Genomic DNA, 23,957 nt, shown 5'->3' on the forward strand with positions numbered 1-23,957 from the left:
ATAATTGTTATATCTTCCTGGTGAACTAACTCTTTTATCATTATATATAGTAAACTTTGTCTCCTGTGAGAGTTTTTTAACTTTGTTTCATTGATTTTGTAGTGACATGCTTTGACTTCTTACTCATTTTCTTTTGTGTATGGTCTGTGGGTATTTTTCTTATGGTTACCATGGGGCTTACGTAAAACATCTTATAATTATGGTAATATCTTAAGATAACAATTACATAAATAAACTTTAATCACATACATAAACTCTACTCTTTTACTTCTCCCTGCACATTATGTTACTGATGTCACAAATTACATCTTTTTTATAATAGTGTGTTCATTTGCATATTTTTATAATTGTAGTTATTTATTCTTTTGTCTTCTAACTCCAACCAGAATTACAAGTGATTTATACACCATTGCTACAGTATTACAGGATTCTGTATTTGTCTATATAAACCTTTACCAGCAAACTTTATACTTTCATCTTTCATGTTGCTGTCTAATGTCCTTTCATTTTGACTTGAAGGATTCTCTTTAGCACTTCTGGTAGGGCAGGTTTGGTGTTGATGAACTCCTTCAGCTTCTGTTTATCTGGAAATATCTTTATTTCTTATTCATTTTTGAAGGGTTTTTCTTTCAGCAGTTTGCATATGTCATCCCACACTCTTCTGGCTTGCAGGGTTTCTGCTGAGAAATCTGCTGAGAAATCTGCTGATAGTATTGTGGGCACTCCTGTTAGAATCCCATAGTGCTAAATCAGTTTCTTTATCAAGGGTTTGAACTCTAAAGGAGAGAAGAAAAAGCATTGAGTTTTATGAACTGAGGTTTTAAAACAGTCATTTATGGGGTATTTATTAACTTATTTCAAATTTAAGGTAACATCCAAGTATTCATTCTCTTTTCTGCCTCTGGAGAGTAGAAGGTTTAAGAGCAGGATGGGGGCTGGCTGGTTAGCTCAACTGGTAAGAGGGCAGCTTTATAACCCCAAGGTTATAGGCCAGCCACCAAAAGAAAAAAAAAAAAAAAGAGCTGGAGGATCAGGGCTGGTAATGACATCTCAAGTAAATAAGTATATATATATACACATTATTTCATTAGGGAGACATCAGCCCATACTATATGCAAAAAATATTTTCCACAAATATATTTCTATGTCTGTGTTTTAGTCTGTACATTTATTCGGGGACTTAATTTGGGCTGTTATGCCTCAAGAATTGTGTTAAGTCTAAGATTATTTACTGTAAATGTTTACCAGAAAAAAAAAAAGTTTACCACTTTATTTCTGAACTGGCCAGAGAAAAAGACACACCCTTACATACATCTTTAGGGCCAAGGCTCATAACGAACTGTACTCTTGGGCATAAATACAGTACTTTATTTCTCTCCTGACAACATAATTAAAACATTTGTTTAAAAGCCACACAACTAAATACACTCTTTTATTAAATGCCACTAAATGTACTGATAGTCCTTCCTGGGACTAAGAATCTGTCAGAATGTCTTGCTAGAAATCTTCCCAGGGCATAATTCATTGAAACCAGTGCAAGGCAATCTAAGATAACCTTTTGGTTTTAATTAAAATGGCTAATAAGAAGCCAATTCAAAATTTGTCTCCCTTCATTTGCCCGAGGTGAGAGTGATAGAATTTCTGTTCCAGTGAAGCCCCAGCTCTTGTTAAAAACACCATAAATTCTGGCTGTGTGTTGTGAGGCTGTAGCCACTATATGCATAGTTCTGCATGCTGTCATGCTGTATCATGGTCAGGATCATTAATGAATTAATGTTTAACTGTCACTTTTTTGGCGGTAGGGTTAAGAGGATATTTTTTCTTTCCTGAAAGTGAATTAAAGTAGATGTCTTCAAAGTTTAGAAGGAACAGGCTTTCTAAGAACAGATAGAGGAAAATAACAAATATCGGACAAAAAACCTTTGAAGTGCAGCATATATAGAAAATAAACTTATTTGGCACTACATTTTGTGCTATCAAGTTAAACCTTGCTCATAATACATATTCAGTAAATGACTTTTAATTGAATTTTTAAAAATAGTTTTATTAAGATATAATTCACATATCATACAATTTACCCATTCAAAGTTTACAATTCAAAGGCTTTTAGTGTATTTAGAGTTATACAAATATTACTACAGTCAATTTGAGAACATTTTTATCACCACCAAAAGAAACCCCATAGCCATTAGCAGTTACTCCCCATTTTACCCTCTCTGACACCCCCTCCCCCCAACCCCAGTTCTAGATGATCACCGATCTACTTCCTGTCTGTATAGATTTGCCTATTCTGGGCATTCCATTTATATAAATGGGATCATACAATACTTGGTCTTTTGTGACTGTCTTTTTCACTAAGCATAATGGTTTCAAGGTTCATCCATGTTGTAGCATGTATCAGTATTTGATTTCTTTTTATGGCTGAATAATATTCCATTGTAGTGCTATATTACATTTTATTTATCCATTCATTAGTTGATGGACATTTAGCTTGTTTCTACCTTTAGGCCATTGTGAATAATGCTGCTGTGAACATTCGTTTACAAGTTTTTGTGTGGACATATGTTTTCTGTTCTCTTGGATAGATACTTAGGAAAAAAATTGCTGCATCATATGATAATTCTAATTTTAACCATTTGAACAACTGCCAGACTGTTTTCCAAAGGCTTTCTACTACCTTATATTCCCATCAACAATGTATGAGGGTTCTAATTTCTTCACATCATTGGCAACACTTGTCATTGTTTGTCTTGTTGATTATGGCCTTCTCCTTGGGTGTGAAGTGGTATCTCATGTGGCTTTGATTTGCATTATGTCATGGCTAAGGATGTTGAGCATACTTTCTGGTCCTTATTGGCCATTTGTTTATCTTTGGAGAAATGTGTATTCAGATCCTTTGCCCTTTTTAAATTGGGTTATTTGTCTTTTTATTATTTAGTTGTAAGAGTTCTTTATATATTCTGGATACAAGTTTCTTATTGGATAAATGGTTTGCAAATAGTTTCTCCCATTCTGTGGTTTATCTTTTCACTTTCTTTATGGTGTAAATTGGTGAATTATTTTTTTGTTGTTGTTGTTTGTGTTTTTGGTGTCATATCTAAGAAGGCTTTGCCTAACCCAATGTCACAAAGATTTACTTCTATATTTTCTTTAAGAATTTTATAGTTTTAGATATTACATTTAGGTTTAAAATTCATTTTGAGTTAATTTTTACATGTGGCATGAGAAGGGGGTCCAGCTTCATTCTTTTGCATATGGGTAGCCAATTCTTGAAATCCAGTATTGTTTCTTAAAGAGATTCTTCTTTCCCCATTGTTTTTTCTTGGCATCCTTGTCAAAAATCAATTTAGTATAAATGTAAGCATTTATTTCTGGACTCCGAATTCTATTTCATCTATTATATCTATCATTATGTTATGTCAGTGCCACTCTGTTTTGATTACTGTGGCTTTTTAGTAAATTTGGAATTGGAAAGTTTGAGTTCTCAAACATTGTTCTTCTTTTTTTCAAGATTGTTTTGGCTATTCAGAGTTCCTTGCTTTTATATATGAATTTTAGGGGTAGCCTCTCAATTTTTGCAAAGAAGCCAGCTGGGAATTTGATACAGATTGCACTGAATTTGTAGATCAGTTTGGGAAATGTTGCCATCTTAACAATATTGAGTCTTCTGATCTACAAATAAATTCCTTTTCTCACTTTATTGTGTTATGCATATATGTATAGAGATTGAAATGGGGACCAGGAGGGAAATTTTTGTCCATTGAGTTCCTTTACTGTACACCGATTTTAATTATCTCATATTGGAATGACCTAATTGAATATTTCACTATCTGGTGTTATTTTACTGTTTATATATTTCAAGAGGTGGTTGTTCATTAGAGCTGTAAACTTCTTTGGGGCAGGATATATCTTAACTACTTCTATATTGCTTAGAGTTAATGACGTAGCTGTTTAAGAAAAACACTTTTTGATTGGTGTTTGTCAGCTAATTATAAAAGAGGTGGAATATTAGTGACACCATGAAATTACCACTAGTAACAAATAGCTAACGGACAATTCTGTCTTTGAATTCATTTATATTCGTATTATTCCTTTGAAGAAAAAAAGAAAATATTCCTTCATAGATTGCTTTCTTTTAGAACAAGACATCTTTAAATTCATTTTAGGTACCAAATATGATTCCAGTTTTGATGTTCAAATTGGGAAGACCACTGGAACCTGTATTATACAATGATATATTGTATACTTTACCTACGCTTGGTGTTCACAAGGTTAGTATATTAACTAGTTTACTGGTGGGGGGGAGAAAGTGAGACATGAATAATACATTGAATTTCATTTGATATTATGAAACTTTGAGCCCTAAGTTTTGTCATGATCACTACTTCTCTTGTTGGGCCATGTTTTACAGGAGGTAATGTCTAAAGCCAAAACTATTTATTACAGTATTTAAGAATTCTTTTAAATCATTCAGTATCCAAGTTTTCACATTGGGCATCTTTTGAGATTAGGTCCTTATGCCCCCAGGAAGGCTAGCTAACCTCTCCCAAAGCTATCTCCCATCCTCTGAGAAAATAGAGGCTTGCTGTAATAAGCTCCCATCCTCTGAGAAATAGAGCTTACTGTATTAAGCTTCTATTTCAATCTTTATTTTATAATAAGGGGTTTAATAATGCTTTTGATAACCTCAAAGGTGTCTACATTTACATTTATGAAACCAGAATTTCTTCAATATTTTCTAGGTGTGCATAGGACAGATTCTACGAGTAATCCAACTGCTTGGAACCACCCCACAACTAAGAGCTGTCACTTTGCGCTTGTTGACATCGTTGTGGGAGAAGCAGGTAAGCTCAAATATACACTTGTATGAGTATTAAACATATTCCCTTTCACTGAAAAAAAAATTATGTTATTATATATAACAGTGCTTTGATTTAGTGGTATTAATGAGTAGCATCAATGATTGCATTGAGAAATTTTGATTTATTGTGATGCTTTTGATATGTAATGCAGTCAGTTGTGATTGATTCTTGGAAAAACCAAGAATATAAAATAATCTAATTTTCTTATTTCTAAAATTTATCTTTCCATTTGTGTGAAAAAGGAATAGAAATATGGTTATAAGTGATTAGAGCCTTTGTAATTAGGGTGAGATTTAGCCTCTTTCTTTTTGTTTTATGACGTGAACAGTACATGGGTCGTAAGAAAATATCAAGTAATCACAACAGCATTCTTGTCTGCTGATTTGAAGAAATACATTATAATTTGCAATGCAAATGTAAGATTTAGCGGTGAAAATGCTGCTTAAAAGAAAATAATGATTATTCTAACTCAAGTTGGGAAATTACCTTTTTTGAAATTGCCCTTTTAGGATCGCATCTATCCTGAACTGCAGCGTTTCATGGCCATGTCTGATGTGCCCTCTCTCTCTGTGGGCAAGGAGGTCCAGTGGGAGAAAATGATTGCTAAAGCAGCATCAATCAGAGATATTTGCAAGCAAAGGTTAGATGTGCTTAACTCTTGAGAATGTATATCATGATATATTATTTTATACTTAATTGTTTTTATTGCAAACAAGAAGCCAGGAAAGATAGGCAGAGGATATATGAGTAAGAATAAATTATTTTTTAACTTAAGTTTCTGATTGTAAAATTTAGTAACATTGGACAATAACTTTGAGAAGCATGTCTTTCCATTTTAATTCTTATATCCAGGTTCCTAGAATATTTCTATCCTTTTCTGGATAATAACTTAATAGTGCAGTAAAATACATGCTATTATGTTTTCTATTTTTCTTTATGTAAATACCTGAAAATTAAACAGTGGACTGTAGTCATAAACTGTTACCTTCTCCCTATGTTATGCCTGATTCTTATAAGTAGTTTTAATAGGGAAAGCCTAATCTGTGACTCATTGCTTGTAATTATAGGAATTATAACAAGGAAGGAAATGATAATGAATTTTCATAACCTAAGCTTTTAGGAAAACATGAAGATATTAGTGAAATGACTCTGCTGGATTAATAAATAGGATGGAGGTGACAAAACTGAAATAACACAAGCAAAGTTCTACCTTGTCAGAATTTTTTTCTTTCATGGAGGAAGGTAAAAATGCTTATGGAGGAAATAGATTTGATGCATTTGAACTCAATTGTAATCCTGAAGTTTCATATGTTGATCAGACCATTGCACAACAGTGTAAATGGTACTTCCTGATGTTGTGTAATGGATCGGCCCAGATGTTGATAACATGTATGATTCCTGTTTCAAGTAAAATCTTGGTTCAGAGTGTATAAGAATCTAAGCCTCAGCAGTTCTGCCTCTTTTCTAAGCTTCCATGTTTCAGCAACACAAAAATGACCTCACTCTAAAAGTTACCAAAAAAAAAATTTGTTTTTACACATGTATAACCTGGGAGCTGGTTTTTATTGAGGTATTGGCATGGAAAAAGATTTAAGAGATGAACTCTTATTAGCTGACATTTTATAAACTTCAAGCTGAGGCTCAGGAGAGGTTGAATATCAGACAAGATCAGAGTCTATTGAAAACTCATTCAGTACTCCTTTTGGTTAATACCTCAGGATCTTTCAAATTTTTCCAGTTTTAGAAAGTTATTTTTATTCGTGGGACAGTGAAAGAATAGAATCCTGTTAGACAGTTTTATCAATTTATATTTTGTTAATTAGAGAAAAGGATTATATCATTGAGGGGTAGGAAGGAATTCAGGGAATGGGCCTGCATAACTATGCAGTTGAAGATATTCTGGGGATAACACAATATATGTGGATTAGAGAGGAAAGGAAGGAGAGAAGGATGAGTGAGTGAATCTAACAAAGTGCCTGGCATGAGGTAGTAGTTATAATTTGTGTTGTTATTATTTTTATCATAATCATCGTCATCATCACTATTGTGAGAGGTTTAACCACCTTATTATTGCAACTACTCTAAGTCATCTTCTGATATCAAATCTCTGCTTTCATAGTCAGTATCTGTTACCAGAGCAAGCACCCGTCAGTCATGAACATAGCTCTATCTTTACTGATTATCAAAATAAATCAGTTCCTTTCACCATTATTATCGACGTGAATTTTTCTCAATTCAGATAAATGAAATTTGTTAATAAGTGTCTTCTTTTTAAGATAATATTTCTATGTAAAAAATGAGCCTAAAGTATTAGCAGAAATGATCATGATGCAAATTGTTGAAGAAAAACATATCATGTTAGTATTTGAGGGTCAGCATTTAGTGGGCACAGGGATAAAGAAAAGCATTAATGCTTTTTTTCAGGCCAAAGACCTAGAAGTGGTATTAGCTCCTTGGCTTTAATTTTGTTTTAAAACTGTCATTTCTTGTAGGCCATATCAGCATGGTGCTGATATGTTGGCAGCTATTTCTCAGGTGTTGAATGAATGCACCAAGCCTGATCAAGCTACTCCAGCAGCCTTGGTGTTACAAGGTCTTCATGCACTCTGCCAAGCTGAGGTAGGCATTTTTGAATTGTTTTGAATAATTTTGAAGAAAATATTTTACAAGGCAGTGTGGCTAAAAGGATCTAAGATTGGATTCAAGTAACTGAAAGTTGAATATTCAGTCCCAGAGAATTTGCTTAGAAGAGTGAAGCAAGACCTGTTTTACAATTCTTTCTAGAAGAGAATCTTGAACCATCTTATCATGTAGACATTCTCTAGAGGTTAAAGAAATCCAGACTTTATGTTTTTCCTTGTTCTTTATTTTTGTTAAGATAAAAGGGAAAGTTATTCTTATAGGCGAACTTGTGAATTTATTTGCTTCTTAGTTTTGTGATTAGAAAGCCTTAGAATCAGGTGAGGTGAATAAATTTACATGGGTCAGTGACACTTGCATAGCTAACAAAAATTATTATTGGCTTGAAGACTGGGAAAGGATCTTCTCTGTCCTAGTGATTAGATTGGGTAGGATGGATCAATGTTAGGACTAAATTTGTAAATCACTTTCTGAACTTTAGAATGCCCCCCAAATTACAAGACAGCAGAGAGAATCTTTATTGTTTTGAAGAAATGTGATAATTACATCAAAGATCATTCACTGACCTAACCAAAATTTTTGACACAGTGAACGTACATAAATAATGGTTATTTTTTAGTGAATGAGACTAAGTAGAATCTCTTAAGATTATGTCCAATTGTGGTTGAAGATGATAATGAATATAATGATATAATAATACTAGTAACAAACATATTGGGTGTCTGTATGTTCATGTCCCTGTGCTAAAGCACTTTATATGTATGTTTCTCAACAGCCCTACAATATAGGGATTAACACCATTTTACAGATGAGGAAAATAGACCTCAGAGAGAGGTTAGGTATTTACTCAAGACCTTGATATGAGAATAAACTTATTTCTTTTGGGTGATCACTTATTTCAGCAAGCAGTGAACCCATTGCTGCTCAGAAACTGATGCGTGCTAAGGATAGTGCTTTCAAATCATGTGCAAGGTAGTAGGAAAAATTGTTAGAACTTCATGGCAGAGGACTATTACAGCAGGGGAATACTACATGTCCTACAACTAAGGACTTTTGTTTTTTATTGCTTCTATCAATCACCTGGGATTGGGAAGTGTCACTTTAATAATTATATTACTTTTATAGTAAACAGTTCTAAACCTTATTTTTAAACCAGTTTTTAACAGATACTTTGAAGAGAAAAAATTCTATACACTTCTGCCTCTAAAAGGTGACCATCATTACCATTTTGCAGTGTTTCCTTCTCTTTTGTTTTTTTTAAACAGGCATCAAGTCATTTCTGAAATTACCTTTTTTCTGTAGTTTTCTCCATGCATCCTCTGCTATTACTATAAAGCTCTATATCTATCAGTGCTTCTTAACTCATAAAAAATGCCCTGAGTATGGCACTGGCTTTTCTCATTTCATTTCTCTAAGTCATCATCATTAACTGTAGTTAGTACTGGAGATATAAAAATGTTGCCTGATGTGGTAGAAAGCATTTTTGGTATTAGGCAGTCTTGGGACTGTACCTGATGACTGACTGTACCTATGTAGTTGATAGCTTTGTGTGTCCTTTGACTGATTTACTTGACCTCTCTGAGCCTCTGTTTCTTCAAATGAGTATAAAATGAGATTACACACAAAAAAACACCTATCATAATGTCTGCCCACATAGGTGCTCCCTAAATGTTATACTTTCTCCAGTTGGATACGATCACTTCCATTATGGGGGCTCTAAATAATTCTTTTATCTTTCCCCTGAAACTCACCTAATTTATGCTAGTGACTTAATTTCTTCTTTCATGTGGTATCTATCCCCTCACTACTGAAGCTATTGCTACTTCTTTGTATACCTGAAGGAGAACATTTGGGATTGTTGAATACTTAGCCCAAAATCCACTCCCCCAATCCAAACCACTACCTAGAAAGATAATTTTGAGCCCACTATTACATTGTACTAACTTGTTTCTCACATTCCTTTGTCCTCTTGAATAGTTGAGGCATCATGTGTAAGCATTTTATTTAAACCTATGTCTTAGTTTGATACCTCAATACTCCTTCCTTTGCTTGGGTAAAGGCATTTCTCTTTCCTATTGTGTTCCTCCCACCCACTTGTTCTCTTTTAACGTTATGAAATCCAAGTTCAATATAATATTTTTTTTTTTTTTTTTTTTTTTTGTGACCGGCACTCAGCCAGTGAGTGCACTGGTCAGTCCTATATAGGATCCGAACCCGCGGCGGGAGCGTCGCCGCGCTGCCAGCGCAGCACTCTACCAAGTGCGCCACGGGCTCGGCCCCTCAATGTAATATTTTTTATCCAAACTCACTCTTCAGAAGCATCAACTGATGTTTTTTTTTATGTTTGGTAATGAATGGCTTTAGGTTCATCTAAGTAAAAATAATCTATTTCCATTTGATGAGCCTTGATGGTAGTAGTACATCTTTCTATTTAGTGTAAGGCTTTCCAAGCTCTGTGTGTGTGTGTGTGTGTGTGTGTGTGTGTGTGTGTGTTTGTGTTCATTATTTGTGAAGCTGCTTCTGCTATATCCTGTAATGTGTGTTAAAGTTGTAAAATATATTCAATTCAGTGGCTCTTGCCAGGCCACATTTACTAATTTTGGGCTAATTTTTTAATTTTTTTAATTGACAACATGCTATCTCCATAAGTCAGTAGGCATTCTATGAGGCAATTTCTTTTGTCTTTTAATTTATATCATGTGTGAAGCATTAATGCAGCAAAGAGTGTCAAGAATGCCAATATTCAGCATAGTCATAAACGTATTTACCAGTGGCATTTGGTAGTGATTTGTCTATCCATTACTCTTTAGATTCTTGACTATTAAATGTAATTAGGGGTACAGAAAAACAGCCCAAACAAATGAAATAAAACAAATTAATGAGGATAAGAGAAAAAATTGAAAATCCTCTCTTTAAGAATATATTTCAGTTGGAAGACCATTCAGAATTGGATTTTGCAGGTCTTTCCTTTGCCTTTGTATGATAAGTAGTGTTTTTTTCCTTTAAGGTTGACAGTTCTTCAGTTTTGAAAGTCATAATCATGAAATTCATTTGTTTTTGCTTGGGTCAGATTATAATTATTATTGCTTAATCATTTATTCTGGCCACTAATGAGAGACTGAAAGAATGGATTCTGTCTAACTGCCAACTCTGTCAAGGTAAAGATTGTGTTTCCAGTATGGGTTTCTTTGATGCTCCTTTGCTAAACAAAACACAAAGAGAGAAGGTTCTAGGAATCTTGGCTGACCATAAAGATGAGTATAAACTTCTCTTTTCCAATTCCAAACTCTCTTTTCTTGACACTATTGATATATTGATTGGGACTTAACAGGTTTCTTTGTAGGGCTGAATAACTTTTAAAAAATGACAGCTAATATTTCTTGGGGACCTAGTGCGAATTTGGATATCTTGTGATATAGGGATTATAAGACTTATTTTATAGTGAAGAAATAGAGGCTTTGGCAATTTAAATAACTTCCCCAAGGTCACAGGGCTCACAAAAGTAAATCCAAGACTCTCTCTGAGTCTAATGCTCTTTTGCTTCCTTCTTTTGGAAAGTGTAGGCATTGAAAGTAGTTTTATTTATCTTCAAGCCAAAGGTTTTTCATTTTCAAAGGAAAATAATTTATCTTCAAGCCAAAGCTTTGCCATTTTCAAAGGAAAATAATATTTCTGCATTATCGTTTCCTTTTCCATCAAACATTCTCATCTCATCACTTTTTGCCCTACCTCACCCCTATTTACTCTAATTTTCTTACTTGTTTCTGAGTTAATGCAGAGTAATGGCTCCAAGAAGCAATATTCTCTCTTTTTTATAAAGCAGTTTTATTGAGATATAATTGACATACCATATAATTTCTCCATTTAATGTGTGTAATTCAGTGTTTTTATGTATATTCACAATGTTATGCTGCCATCACCACAATCAATTTTAGATCATTTTCTTCACCTTGCTCAAAAACTTCTCAACCCCCAAATCCCTTTATTCCACAATTCCCCTAGCCTTAGGTAACCACTAATGTACTTTCTGTTGCTATGGATCTGCTTTTTCTGAACATTTCATATAAACAGAATCATATGATAGATGTCTTTTGTAAAAGGCGAAAGATTTATGCGATCTGAAGGGAAACCAGAGTATGATAGATGTCTTTTGTGACTGGCTGTTTTCAGGGTTCATCCGTGTTATAGCATGTGTCAGTACTTCATGTCTTTTCATGGTTTAATAATATCCTGTATGGCTTTACCACATTTTATGTATCCACTTATCATTTGATGGACACTTGCTATTGACTGATGAATGGATAAAGAAAATGTGGTGTATATATACAATAGAATATTATTCAGCCTTAAAAAAGGAGACCTTGCCATTTACCCCAACATGGATAGACCTCATGGACATAATGTTAAGGAAATAAACGAGACCCAGAAAGAAAAATATTGCATAATCTCACTTTTATGTGGAATATATATATAAATAGCTCAGACAGACAAATAGAGGATAAAATAGTGGTTACCATGGCAGGGGGAGGGTAAGGAAAGTGGGGAGACATAGGTCAAAGGATACAAAATAGCAGGTAGGATGAATAAATAGGATGAAAAATAGCAGTAGGATGAATAAATTTAGAGATCTAATGGACAAAATGAGGGCTAAAGTTAATAATAGTGTATAGTATTAGGGATTTTCATTAAATAAGTACATTTTAGCTGCCTGTGTCACACAAAAGTATTTATGTGAGATAGTAGATATGTTAATTTACTTCACTGTATTAACCATTTTGCTATTTATATGTATCCCATAACATCATGTAGTAAACCTCAGATATGCACAATAAAACATATTTTAAAAACATCGATGGACAGTGGATTGTTTCTGTTTTCTGGCTATTATGAATAATGCTGCTCTGAATGTTAGTATCCATACTTTTTTGTGGACATATGTTTTCATTTTTGGAGGTATATCCCTAGGAGTGGAATTGCTGGATTATATGGTAACTCTGTATTTAACCATTTGAGGAACTGCCAGATGTTTTTCCAAAGTGGCTGGGCCATTTTATATTTGCTCCAGGAGCAGTGTATGAAGGTTCTAATTTTTCCACATCTTCACCAACACCTGTTATTTTATTTTATAACTTTACCCACCCTAGTGAATGTGAAATGATATCTGATGTGGTTTTTATTTGCATTTCTCCGATGACTAATGATATTGAACATCTTTTCCTGTTTTTGTTGGCCACTTGTTTTACCTTGTGGGAAAAATATCTATTCAGATCCTTTGAATATTCTCCTTTTCATTGCTTTTAACTTCCCTCATTAGTCAAGTTACATTTCATTCCTGTAGGAATGATGAGTAAAACAATTCTGTCCTGATGTGTCTTGGAATACTTGGAAGCCATGAGCTTGATTTATGGGCCTTTTACTGAAAAGAGAGTTTATCAAATCATAGGAAAGATGAGATGAACACACATATTATGTTCTTTGCTACTTAGTTCATATATGACATTTTTTTTGTTTTTATATGAAATTAGCAGAATGCTTTCAGCTGGGAAACTATTAGAAATGTTCTAGTAATATTTCTAGTATTAGTGGTAAGCGCCTATTGATTTATTGAATGCTTTCTATGTAGTAAGCACTATATACTGCCATCATTGTATTTATTATCTCATTTAATTCTTACCAAAAATACTGTATATGGGATAGGTACTATTTTCTTCTGAGAGGTTAACAAAGGTTGAATAATCATATTCAAGGTGTATAGCTAAAATATAGTAGAGCCAGGACTCAAATCCAGGTCTGTGAATTCAAAGCCTGTGTCTTAACCACTGTTTTTTGTTTGTTTGTTTGTTTTGTTTTGTTTTCTTAAAACACACCTTTATTGAGTTATAACTCACATACTATCATTATGTGTTTTTGCTGGTCATGTTTGTGTTCAGTTTACCTTGTCATGTTGTGGTATTACTGGGGAAATCTTTTAGTGAGCATGCTATTTGGACTCTTTTCCCAGCCTTCTCCATTTCCTTTGTGATTGATTACTACATAAGATTTTCCATTTTTTAGGCTCTGCCTAAAGATCCTAAATGAAAAAGATGTATTGAGTTAAAATATATTAATTTTTAGTGTTTTTACTAATTATATATTACATTTTATGTTTTAAAGATGTGTTGAAGTGTGTTTATCCCACTTTTGATATTAGGTTTTTATAGCATCACATTTACTATGAATAATGAAAAAAAAAGTAGTATCCCTTATTAACCTCTCACAGAACTGTTTTCATTTTTCCATATATCTTTTCATTGTATTTCCTTTACACTACATATTTTACAAAATTTCCATTTTCTCTTTTTACTTTACATTTTGCTAGAAATATCTTTGATGTTGCTACATATTTTAATGGCTAAATTACTTTTCAATAAATGAGAATATCATAAGTAATCAAGTAATTCATTTATGATTAAATTTTTAAGTTACTTTCCATTTTTCTGTTTATAACTAATAGTCTAACAAATAATTACACATGTAAAGTTTTTTCTCTTCTTTTGTATTATTTTCTTTATTTTCTTAGACTAAATATTTTGGAATTTTGAAGATATTATTGTAATCGTGTTAAATACTTAGCTTATTTATTACTAACTTTCCATATTTATATGAGCACGAGAGATGAAATGTAGCCATTTGTATCCAAGTTTCTGGCAATATTTTTTGTTACTAGTGAGAACAGTTCAATTGTTTAGTCCAGTGCATCATTTTTTTTTTGTAATGACCATTCTGCTTGTTACTAGGAATCCAGAATCCCTTATGTCCAAACATTACAAACTGTCATTAAGGAAAGGGAAGGCCTAATTGAATGTTTTTTCCTCTTAGTGAATTTGCTTCATATCAGTTTAACTTTTTGGCTTGAAGAATGATGAATATAAGAAGTGGTGTGTGTATGAATTAACTCATTATAGACTTTTAAGTAAAAGTTTGTAAAAAGTTAAATGTGTTTTTGATTAGGTTTTATTTTTTTATTTTAACATTTACTTGCGCATATTTGTGTGGTACAGTGTGTTGTTTCAATACAAGCGTATACTGCACAATGATTTACTTAGGTTAGATAGCATAGTTTTGTACCCATTAGTTCACCCCTTCTCTTCCCCTCGTTTCCCCCCCCTGCCAGACTTTGGTAACCATTATTGTACTCTACTTCTATGAGAACCACCTTTTTTTAAAGATTCCACATATGAGTGAGATCGTGTAATATTTTTCTTTCTGTGCCTGACTTACGTCACTTGTGATGGTTTCTAGTTCCATACACGTTGCTGCAAATGATAGGATATCATTTCTTTTTATAGCTGAATAGTATTCAATTGTGTATATATACCACAGTTTTTTATTCATTCATCCATTGATGGACATTTAGGTTGATCACATCTCTTGGTTATTCTGAATAGGGTTGCAGTGAACATGGGAGTGCAGGTATCTTTTTTATATGTTGATATAATTTCTTTTGGGTGTATACCCAAAATAGCTGGGTTGTAAGGTAATCTATTTTTAGTTCTTTGAGGAACCTCCATACTGTTTTTTAGAAAGGCTGTACCAGTTTACGTTCCCACCAACAATGTAGAAGGGTTTCCTTTTCTCCACATCCTTGCCAGTATTTGTTATTTTCTGTTTTTTTGATAATAGTCATGCTAACTGGGGTGAGATGATATCTCATTGTGGTTTCAATTGGCATTTCCCTGATGATTCGTGATTTTGACCATTTTGTATGTTCCTGTTGGCTATTTGTATGTCTTCCTTTGAGAAATGTCTGTTCAGGTCCTTTGCCCATTTTTAAATTGGGTTGTTCTTTTTGCTGTGGAGTTGTTTGAGTTCCTTATGTACTATAGATATTATTCCCTTGTCTGATGTGTAGTTTGTAAACATCTTCTCTCATTCTGTAGGTTGTTTCTTCACTTTGTTGATAGTCCCTTGCTGTGCCAAAGCTCTGCCCACTCCCGTTTTGAGTAGTGTTTCCTTCGTGTTTTCTTCTAGTAGTTTCATAGTTTTGGGTCTTAAATTTAGGTCTGTGATCCATTTTTAGTTGATTTTTGTGTATGGTGAAAGATAGGGGTCTAGTTTTAGTCTTCTGAATGTGGATATACAGTTTTCCCAGCACCATTCATTGAAGAGGCTGTCCTTTCCCCCCGTGTATATCCTTGGCACCTTTGTTGAAAAGTAGTTGACTGTAAGTGCGTGGGCTTATTTCTGGGCTCTGTGTTCTGTTCCATTGATCTATTTGTCTATTTTTATGCCAGTACCATGCTGTTTTGCTTACTATAGCTTTATATTATATTTTGAAGTCAGGAAGTGTGGTGCCTCCAACTTTGTTCAATATTGCATACAAAAGACTATATGGGGTCTTTTGTGGTTCTATACAAATTTTACAGTCATTTTTCTATTTATGTAAAGAATGTCATTGCCATTTTGATAGGGATTGCATTGAATGCATAGACTGCTTTGGGTAATATGAACATTTTGATGATGTTAATTCTTTCCACCCAAGAACTTGGGATATCTTTCCATTTATTTGTGTCCTCCTCAATTTTTATCACCTGTGTTTTACAGTTTTCATTGCAGAGGTCTTTCCCTCCTTGGTTAAATTTACTCCTAGGTATTTGGTTTTTTGGTAGCTATTGTGAATGGGATTATTTTCTTTATTTCTTCTTCAGCTATATCATTATTGATGTATTGGAAGGCTATGGATTTTTGTGTGTTGATTTTGTAGCATGCCACTATACTGAATTCATTTATTCGTTCTAGTAATTTTTTGGTGGAGTCTTTAGGATTTTTTATATATAGGATCATGACATCTGCCAGTAGGGATAGTTTGACTTTTTCCTTTCCAATTTTGATGCCCTTTATTGCTTTCTCTTGCCTTATTGCACTGGCCCGAACTTCCAGTACTATGTTGAATAAGAGTGGGGAAAGTAGGCATCCTTGTCTTGTTCCAGATCTTAGAGGAAAAGTCCCAATTTTTGTCTATTCCGTATGATATTAGCTGTGGGTTTGTTGTATATAGACTTTACTGTGTTGAGGTCCATTCCTGTGACACCTAATTTTCTGAGTGTTTTTATCATGAAGGGGTGTTGGATTTTTATCAAATGCTTTTTCTGCATCTATTGAAATCATGTTTTTTTTTTTCCCCTTCATTCTGTTGATGTGATGTATCATGTTTATTGATTTGTGTATTTGAGCCATCCTTGCATCCTGGGGATGAATCCCACTTGATCAAGATGAATGATCATTTTAATGTGTTGTTGGGTTTTGTTTGCTAGTATTTTATTGAGGATCTTTGCATCTGTGTGTTCAGTAGGGAAATTGGTCTGTACTTTTTTTGTTGTGTCTCTTTTTGGTTTTGGTATGAGGTTTATGTTGGCCTCATAGAATGATATTGGAAGAATTCCCTTATCTTCAATTTTTTGGAAGAGTTTGACAAGAATTGGTATTAGTTCTTCTGTAAATGTTTCTTAGAATTCGGCAGTGAAGCCATCGAGTCTCAGGGTTTTCTTTGTTGGGAGACTTTTTATTACTGCTTCAATCTCATTATTTGTTACTAGTCTGTTTAGGTTTTCTAGTTCTTCATGATTCAACCTTGATAAGTTGTATGCATCTGGGAACTTATCCACTTCTTCCACATTTTCCAGTTTGCATATACTTGTTCATAGTAATTTCTTATGATCTTTTGTATTTCTGTGGTATCAGTTGTAATGTCTCCTTTTTCATTTCTCATTTTATTTGGGTCTTCTCTCTGCTAAAGGTTTATTGATTTTGCTTATCTTTTCAAAAAACCAACTTTTTGTTTCATTGCTTTTTTTGTATTTTTGTATTTTTATTTTTTTTACATCTACTGGTTTATTGTAAAGGATATTACAAAGGATACAGATGAAGACATGCTTAGGTGAGTTATGGGGGAAGGGGTGCAGAGCTTCTGTGACCTCTGTGGATATGCCACCCTCGAGGAAACTCCACATGTTCAGCTGTTTGGAAGCTGTCTGAAACCAGGCCTCTTGGGCTTTTATGGAGTCCTCATTACATAGGCATGATTGATTAAATCATTGGCCACTAGTGGTCAATTTAACCTTCATCTTCCTTCTCAGGAGGTTGTGGAGGTAACTTTTAGTCCCACCTTAGTCTTTCCTGTGACCAGCCCCCATCCTGGAGCTACCTAGGGGCTGCCAGCCATCATTAGCATACAAAAAGACTCTTATCCTTTTTGAGATTCTAAGGATTTTAGAAGTTCTATGTCAGGAGATGGGGATAAAAACCAGATATATAGTTTTGCAATATCACAGTCCACCCTCTGGTCATTAAAAACAGATCCCTTACGTCAAAAGGATATACAACCCAAAAGACACTAGCACATTACTAGACTTCTATTCAGTCATTAATAATTAGTACAGTGCATAATGATATCCTATGGATATTTCTCGTAGGGTGAGGCTACTCAGGTGTGCAGGTTTCCATTTGATCTTTTCAGGTTCCTGCTTTTATAACCAATTTATTTCTTTCCTTACTCTCAGCTACTATTCTGCCTTTTCTCCATTAATATACAAAGTTTTCTACCTTTGGAAGGGACATTAGGTTCAGCCACTGTGCTGCTTACCTAGAATGCAGGAAGCAATACTAGTCTAGCAAGTGCCTCACCCTCAGTTCACTTCAGATAGGGTAAGGTTACATAGGTGTAGATCTAGTAGGCTATATTTACCACCAGTCAATGTAGCTGCATTTACCCAGTTTTGTCAGATGGGGTGAAGGCACAACCCACCTGCATGAGGCTCTTAGGAATTCTGACATAGGTTTGAAAACATAGTTACAGTGTTTTGCTTAGAAATCATTTCTGCTTCTAGCACTCATAGTTGTAAGACCAGGTCCAAGGACCACTGCCTCAGGTAGGAAAGGAAAAAAAAATTGAGGTTATATGGGTAAGAAAGAAAAAAATTATAGTAGTTATACCAGTGTACTTCTCCCTTGGCAAGAATTGCAGTTATACCAGCATCCTCCCCTACACTTCTTCCCCAGATCCACCAGGAAAACAGAGGAATATCTAGTGGGGACACTGCTTCAGTGCCCCTAATGTTGAGTGTGAGCACAACTTGTGAAGGTGCATAAGCCAGCCCTTCACGCCTAAATCTCCCCTCATTTTGACAACCAATATTTTAATTGCCTGTTCTACTTCTCTATCAAACTGTTATGCTGAGGTAGATATCTCTCTGCCCATTGTATGGTGCATTCCTTGGTCTGAAGAAACTGTGATTGGCTGTCCAAATCTGTGCAATATCTCCTGTTCTGGTTTTTGTGTAGCACTCTGAGTGTTTGCATCTTCCACTGGGTAAGCAAAGCTCAATCCAGAATCAGAGTCTGTTCCTGTCAGTACTCATTTGTAGCCCCTAGGGCTATTGCTACTGGACTGCAGGGGTCTGTCCTTTGGAGAGCTCAACAAAGACCAGGATAGGAGGAAAAGGCTTTATTACTTACAAGTAAGGATAACACTGGGGATAGCTCCCAAAGCAGTGTCTCCCTGAGCAAAGTAAAGGAGTTGTCTTATATAGCCAAAGTTCTCTCCTAACTTCCTGCCCAAGTTCTCATTTATGTACGTCCTCTCATGTACATGAAGGATACAAGCTTGTTCTACTTGGATTAGTTAACTATGGGGCATAGTTCACTGCTCAGTTCTGAATCCAAAGTTGCATTTGGACCTGGGAAGGAATGTGGCCTTTGGGCAACAGTGAGACCTCAGGAAGTTGTTGCACAGGCTAAACCTTGAGTTCTTGGCTAGTACAGGTTACAGTCCATAGATGGCAAATGGAGACTTTCTGTTGTGGCTGACCCATGACATAAAACAAGAGCAGTTAAGTGTGGAGATCCTGGTGCCTCCTTGGGCGTAGAGTCACAATAGTTCATCTCTGGGACTAATATCTCAGTTTCAGCTGATATATTTTGAGGACAATCTAGTGTTTCATGGTTCGTGACTTCCTGCTGTGTCCTGCAAGAACAGAAACTCAGAATAAATGGTTATGACCAGTTCACTTCCTGTTTTGGACCTTTTAGCGGCGGCGAGCACCTGGGCATCCAGGAGACCCTGGACCCTAGGTCACACTACCAGGCATCAGTCTTACTTGGTTCAGGGCTAGGTTCAGGGCCTTCCCACCAGGGAATCTGCCCATATCCTCCGGCAGTTTCTGTCTCTCTTGCTGACAAACAGAACAGTTCTTATTGCTACTACATAGTGTGTGAGAGGGTACAAAAGAAACATGTCTAGATTCAGCCCATCTTTGCACTGCTGCAGTACCCCCATGTCCACTCATTTCATGGGCCCAAGTGCCCACCTCAAGGGAGCACACCAAAATGTCTACTTGGTGGTTCCAATCACCTTTCAAACCTGGAAGTGGGCTCTTCTGATTGGCATTGACATGTTCTCTTTTAATGCTACTCTCAAACTTCCATAGGGTTGTGCCCCACATGGGTATCCCTTTAATAGGCCAGGATTCCATTGCCCTTTTGCCTGACCATGTGGCCAGGCCGTTGGCTCCTGCCCACAAGTCAGTAAAAACCCAAACACAAGGGCTTTTACCGTTGATCAGTTTTTCTGTCACTGTTAGGAAAACAGCATACAATTAAACCCACTGAGCTTTACTTTCTTTGATTAGAGTGGCATCCTTCCAAACAGGATGTGGTCTGTTCATCTTGGAACTGCTATCTGCAAATCCAGCAGCTCATGGTTGGTCAGTTGAAAGTTATTTATAGGGCACTGTTCAAGTGATGATAGAATCCAGCAGCTCCTCTTTTAGTTCCAGAGTCAGTCCTAGGTAAAAAGAGGCTTCCTGCTTGTGAGTATCTCTTTCTTGAATTTCTCAGGTAGAGTGATCTTGTATAAATCATTTCAGTTCTCTAGTCCAAAATCACAGTAGTGGTCACTGGGAGGTGCTTCCAGGCTTTTGCCACAAGTCCCACTCTAGGCTCCACAAAGAGCTATTGCACAGAGAATTTGTCCAGACCAGCACTCCAGCATCTATTCTACACTTTGGGCTCAAGCCATCTTATGATTCCCATTTAGCAAGTCCAGTTAGAAGGGCGATTTACATGCCTTCTGTTTTACAGTACTAGATAGGGGAAACATCTGCTAGTCAGATGCAATGTCCATTGTTATAATACAGTCAGGCAAAAGAGATGCAACCACTTCACATGAAGCCTGTCCGGATATACTAGGTCTCCTGTGAACTTTTTCCTTCATTCTGTCATCCCTTACTTTCCTAATTGTAGCTTTCATTAGGATTTACCAAGAAGTTTTGAAATCACAGTGCAATGGGCTTCTGTATCAAGGAGCTGCAGAAAAGTTTATTCTCTTCCTGACCATTTTACCTTTTCTAGCGCAAAAGGTCTGCAGCAGGGGGATTGAGCCAAGGGACCTCTGACTTTTTGTCAGTCTTTATCTTGATTAACCTGCCTGACTACTGCCCCAGGCATTTTAAGTCAGATTTCTCATTGCAATCTTTGCCTTCTCCAAACTAGTGGAAATACAACAAACTTATTTTGAGCCCTTTAATGTTGGGGGACCTGCAGGATCCCTTTGTTGGACCTCCCTTTGGTCCACCCAATCTTTGATAATGTTGTATTAAGACCTTTGTTTTAACCCCATCAATTTCCATTTTATTCATCCCACTTTCTTAATAACCATCTGAAGATTTCCACCATGCTGGGATGAGTACCGTGATTCTTTCCTTTCCTTAGTTTCACCCCATCAGTGTTTTCTTTATTTACCTTATTTCTTAATAACCATTTAAAAATTTCCACCTTCTTGGGATGAAGCCTTTGACTCTCCCTTCTGTATTTCCTCATTCTCTTGTTTATTACCCTCATGTTTTTATTAGCATCTGTAAGACCCATAAGGGGAAGCTGAAACAGCCAACTTGATAATGCTTTCCCTGATTTTAGCTCTATTTTGCAGCAGTAGAATTACATGAGGTGCCCATGCAAAAGTGTCCCCCTCAACCACAGCATTTACCATGACCTGGGTAATGGGCATATTCAGTGGGTGAATATGTTGGTCATCATAAAGCCAGTCCCACATGGCTTACTTATGAAACGTATTCTGGAGTGTTCCATTTAGCATTTATAGGGAGAGTTGGGTAAGCAGACCTTACAGTGGCTTTTATCCAGTTCACCAGGCTGGCTGTTTCCACAGGAATAACCTCCTGTGTGTCTGCATCATATACAGCCATCTGTGATTATTCCAAAGCAAGTTTTGGGTCTTTCATCAACCCAAACATAATTCTCTACTCTGCAGCATTTAAAATCAAAGATATTGTGCCCAAATTAGTTACTCTTAAGAATCTATTTTAGTAAAGATTCCTCAGGGAGCTGGTGATACTGATCTACAAAATGAAACAATTACTTCACACCATACCCTCTGCTTTCAGTGGCTACTTGGTTTTGCCTTTCCCAACGTTCACTACCTTCTTCATAACCACAGGTCTTAGAGGTACTTTCTGGTGTCCCTGCATAATTTTTCCCTGGGTGACTAGTCATCTAAGCTCAGACCTACTGAAATCTAGTTTGGTCTAACATCAAGGTCTGCCCTAGTATTCTCTTTTCCTTTCATTTTAGCTATTATAGATAACAATAACCAAAGGATTGAATATTTTGGTTTTTCTTATTTCAATTTCCTTATGCATCCAGTGAAGCAACTTCCTGTGGGAGTTGGATACATCTCTAAATTTCATTGGTAACTTTTACCTTTAGTAACTGAGTGTAACACAACTGCTGCTTCATACCATGGGTGACCACATGACCACCTAAAAATCAAAAGTTCCTCACCTCCCACCCGTTTGTCTTTTTTCTTCCCAAATGGCATGTTTCCGTGAGCCAGGGCCATACTAGCAAACCATACTTTTCTGACATCAAACTGTATTGGTGTTTTGGGAAAAACAAAACAGAGTTGTAAAAAATACACTGTCTTTCCTCTGCTGTCACTCGGCAACAAGAAGCACAATCATCAACACACACAAGACAGACTTCTATGTGGGGATTTCTCCCCACTGGCAAGCAAACAACCAGTTCTGCAGTGGGCACCAATTGGGTGTCCTCTTATTCAATTCCAAAACTATCTACCTGGAGAAAGCATAAGATCCCACAGGTTGAGGACTCAGTCTCCAAGGTTATCCTAGACTTCAGATGCCAGGTGCAAGTCTAGGCGTCTGGAACTTCTGACCGACTGGCTATAAATCCCAACAACCCCTTCCTTGGGTTCAATTAATTTGCTTGAGCAGCTCAAAGAACTCAAGGAAATATATACTTACATTTACTGGTTTATTATAAAGGACATTACAAAGGATACAAATGAAGAGATGTATGGGGTGAGGTATGGGGGAAGGGGCTCAAAGCTTCCATGCCCTCCCTGTGTGTACAACCCTTGAGGAACCTCTACATGTTCAGCTATCTGGAAACTCTTGTAATTTTTTAAAATCTCTAATTCATTTATTTCTGCTCTGCTCTTTATTATTTCTCTTCTTTTACTGATTTTGGGTTTGGTTTGTTCTTATTTTTCCAGCTCCTTGAGGTGTAATATTAAATATTTATTTGAAGTCTGTCTTTTTTTGATGTAGGCATTTATTGCTATAAACTTGCCTCTTATAAACTGCTTTCACTATATCCCATAGATTCTGATATGTTGTGTTTTCATTTTCATTTGTTTCTAGGAATTCTTAAATTTCCTTTTTGATTTCTTATTTGACCCATTTGTTGTTTAGGAGCATGTTGTTTAATTTCCATGTATTTGTATGATTTCTAGTGTCCCTTCAGTTGTTGATTTCTGGTTTTATTCCATTGTGGTTGGACAAAGTAGTTGATATGATTTCAATTTTTAAAAATTTGTTGAGACTTGTTTTGTGATCTAACATATGGCCTATTCTAGAGAGTGTTCCATGTGCTTCTGAGAAGAATGTGTATTCTGAAGCTGTTGGATGAAATGTTCTGTATATGTCCATTAGGTCCAATTGACCTAGAGTAGAGATTAATTCTGATGTTTCCTGGTTAACTTTTGGTCTGGATGATCTGTCCTTTGCTGAAAGTGGGATGTTAAAGTCCCCAGCTATTATTGTGTTGGAGTTTATTTTTCCTGTTAGGTCTAATAGTAATTGCTTTATATAACTGGGTGCTTCAGATTTGGGTGCATATGCATTTAGAATTATTGTATCCTCTTGTTGAATTGATCCCTTTATCATTATTTAATGACCTTCCTTATCTTTTTTTACTTTCCTTGGCTTGAAGTGTATTTTATCAGATATAAGTATAGCTACACCTAATCTTTTTTGGTTTCCATTTGCATGAATTATCTTTTTCCATCCCTTCATTTTCAGTCAGTATGTGTCCTAATATATGAAGTAAGTTTCTTATAAGCAGCATATTGTGGGTCTTGTTTTATAATCCATTGAACCATTC

General features: G+C 35.6%; 1 protein-coding gene across 3 annotated transcripts in view; it reads left to right on the forward strand.

Moving 5' to 3' along the window:
• The window catches only part of FOCAD (focadhesin), a 338,731-nt gene that overhangs the window by 136,357 nt on the left and 178,417 nt on the right, over positions 1-23,957 (forward strand). For all 3 annotated transcript variants that reach the window (XM_063080862.1, XM_063080864.1, XM_063080865.1), the window contains 4 exons: positions 4,167-4,271; positions 4,743-4,844; positions 5,372-5,502; positions 7,355-7,481. In XM_063080862.1, coding sequence (XP_062936932.1) covers positions 4,167-4,271; positions 4,743-4,844; positions 5,372-5,502; positions 7,355-7,481 — 465 coding nt within the window. The remainder of the gene's footprint in view (positions 1-4,166; positions 4,272-4,742; positions 4,845-5,371; positions 5,503-7,354; positions 7,482-23,957) is intronic.

This window comes from Cynocephalus volans, chromosome 16 (genome assembly GCF_027409185.1).
Source record: "Cynocephalus volans isolate mCynVol1 chromosome 16, mCynVol1.pri, whole genome shotgun sequence".
Lineage (NCBI taxonomy): Eukaryota > Metazoa > Chordata > Mammalia > Dermoptera > Cynocephalidae > Cynocephalus > Cynocephalus volans.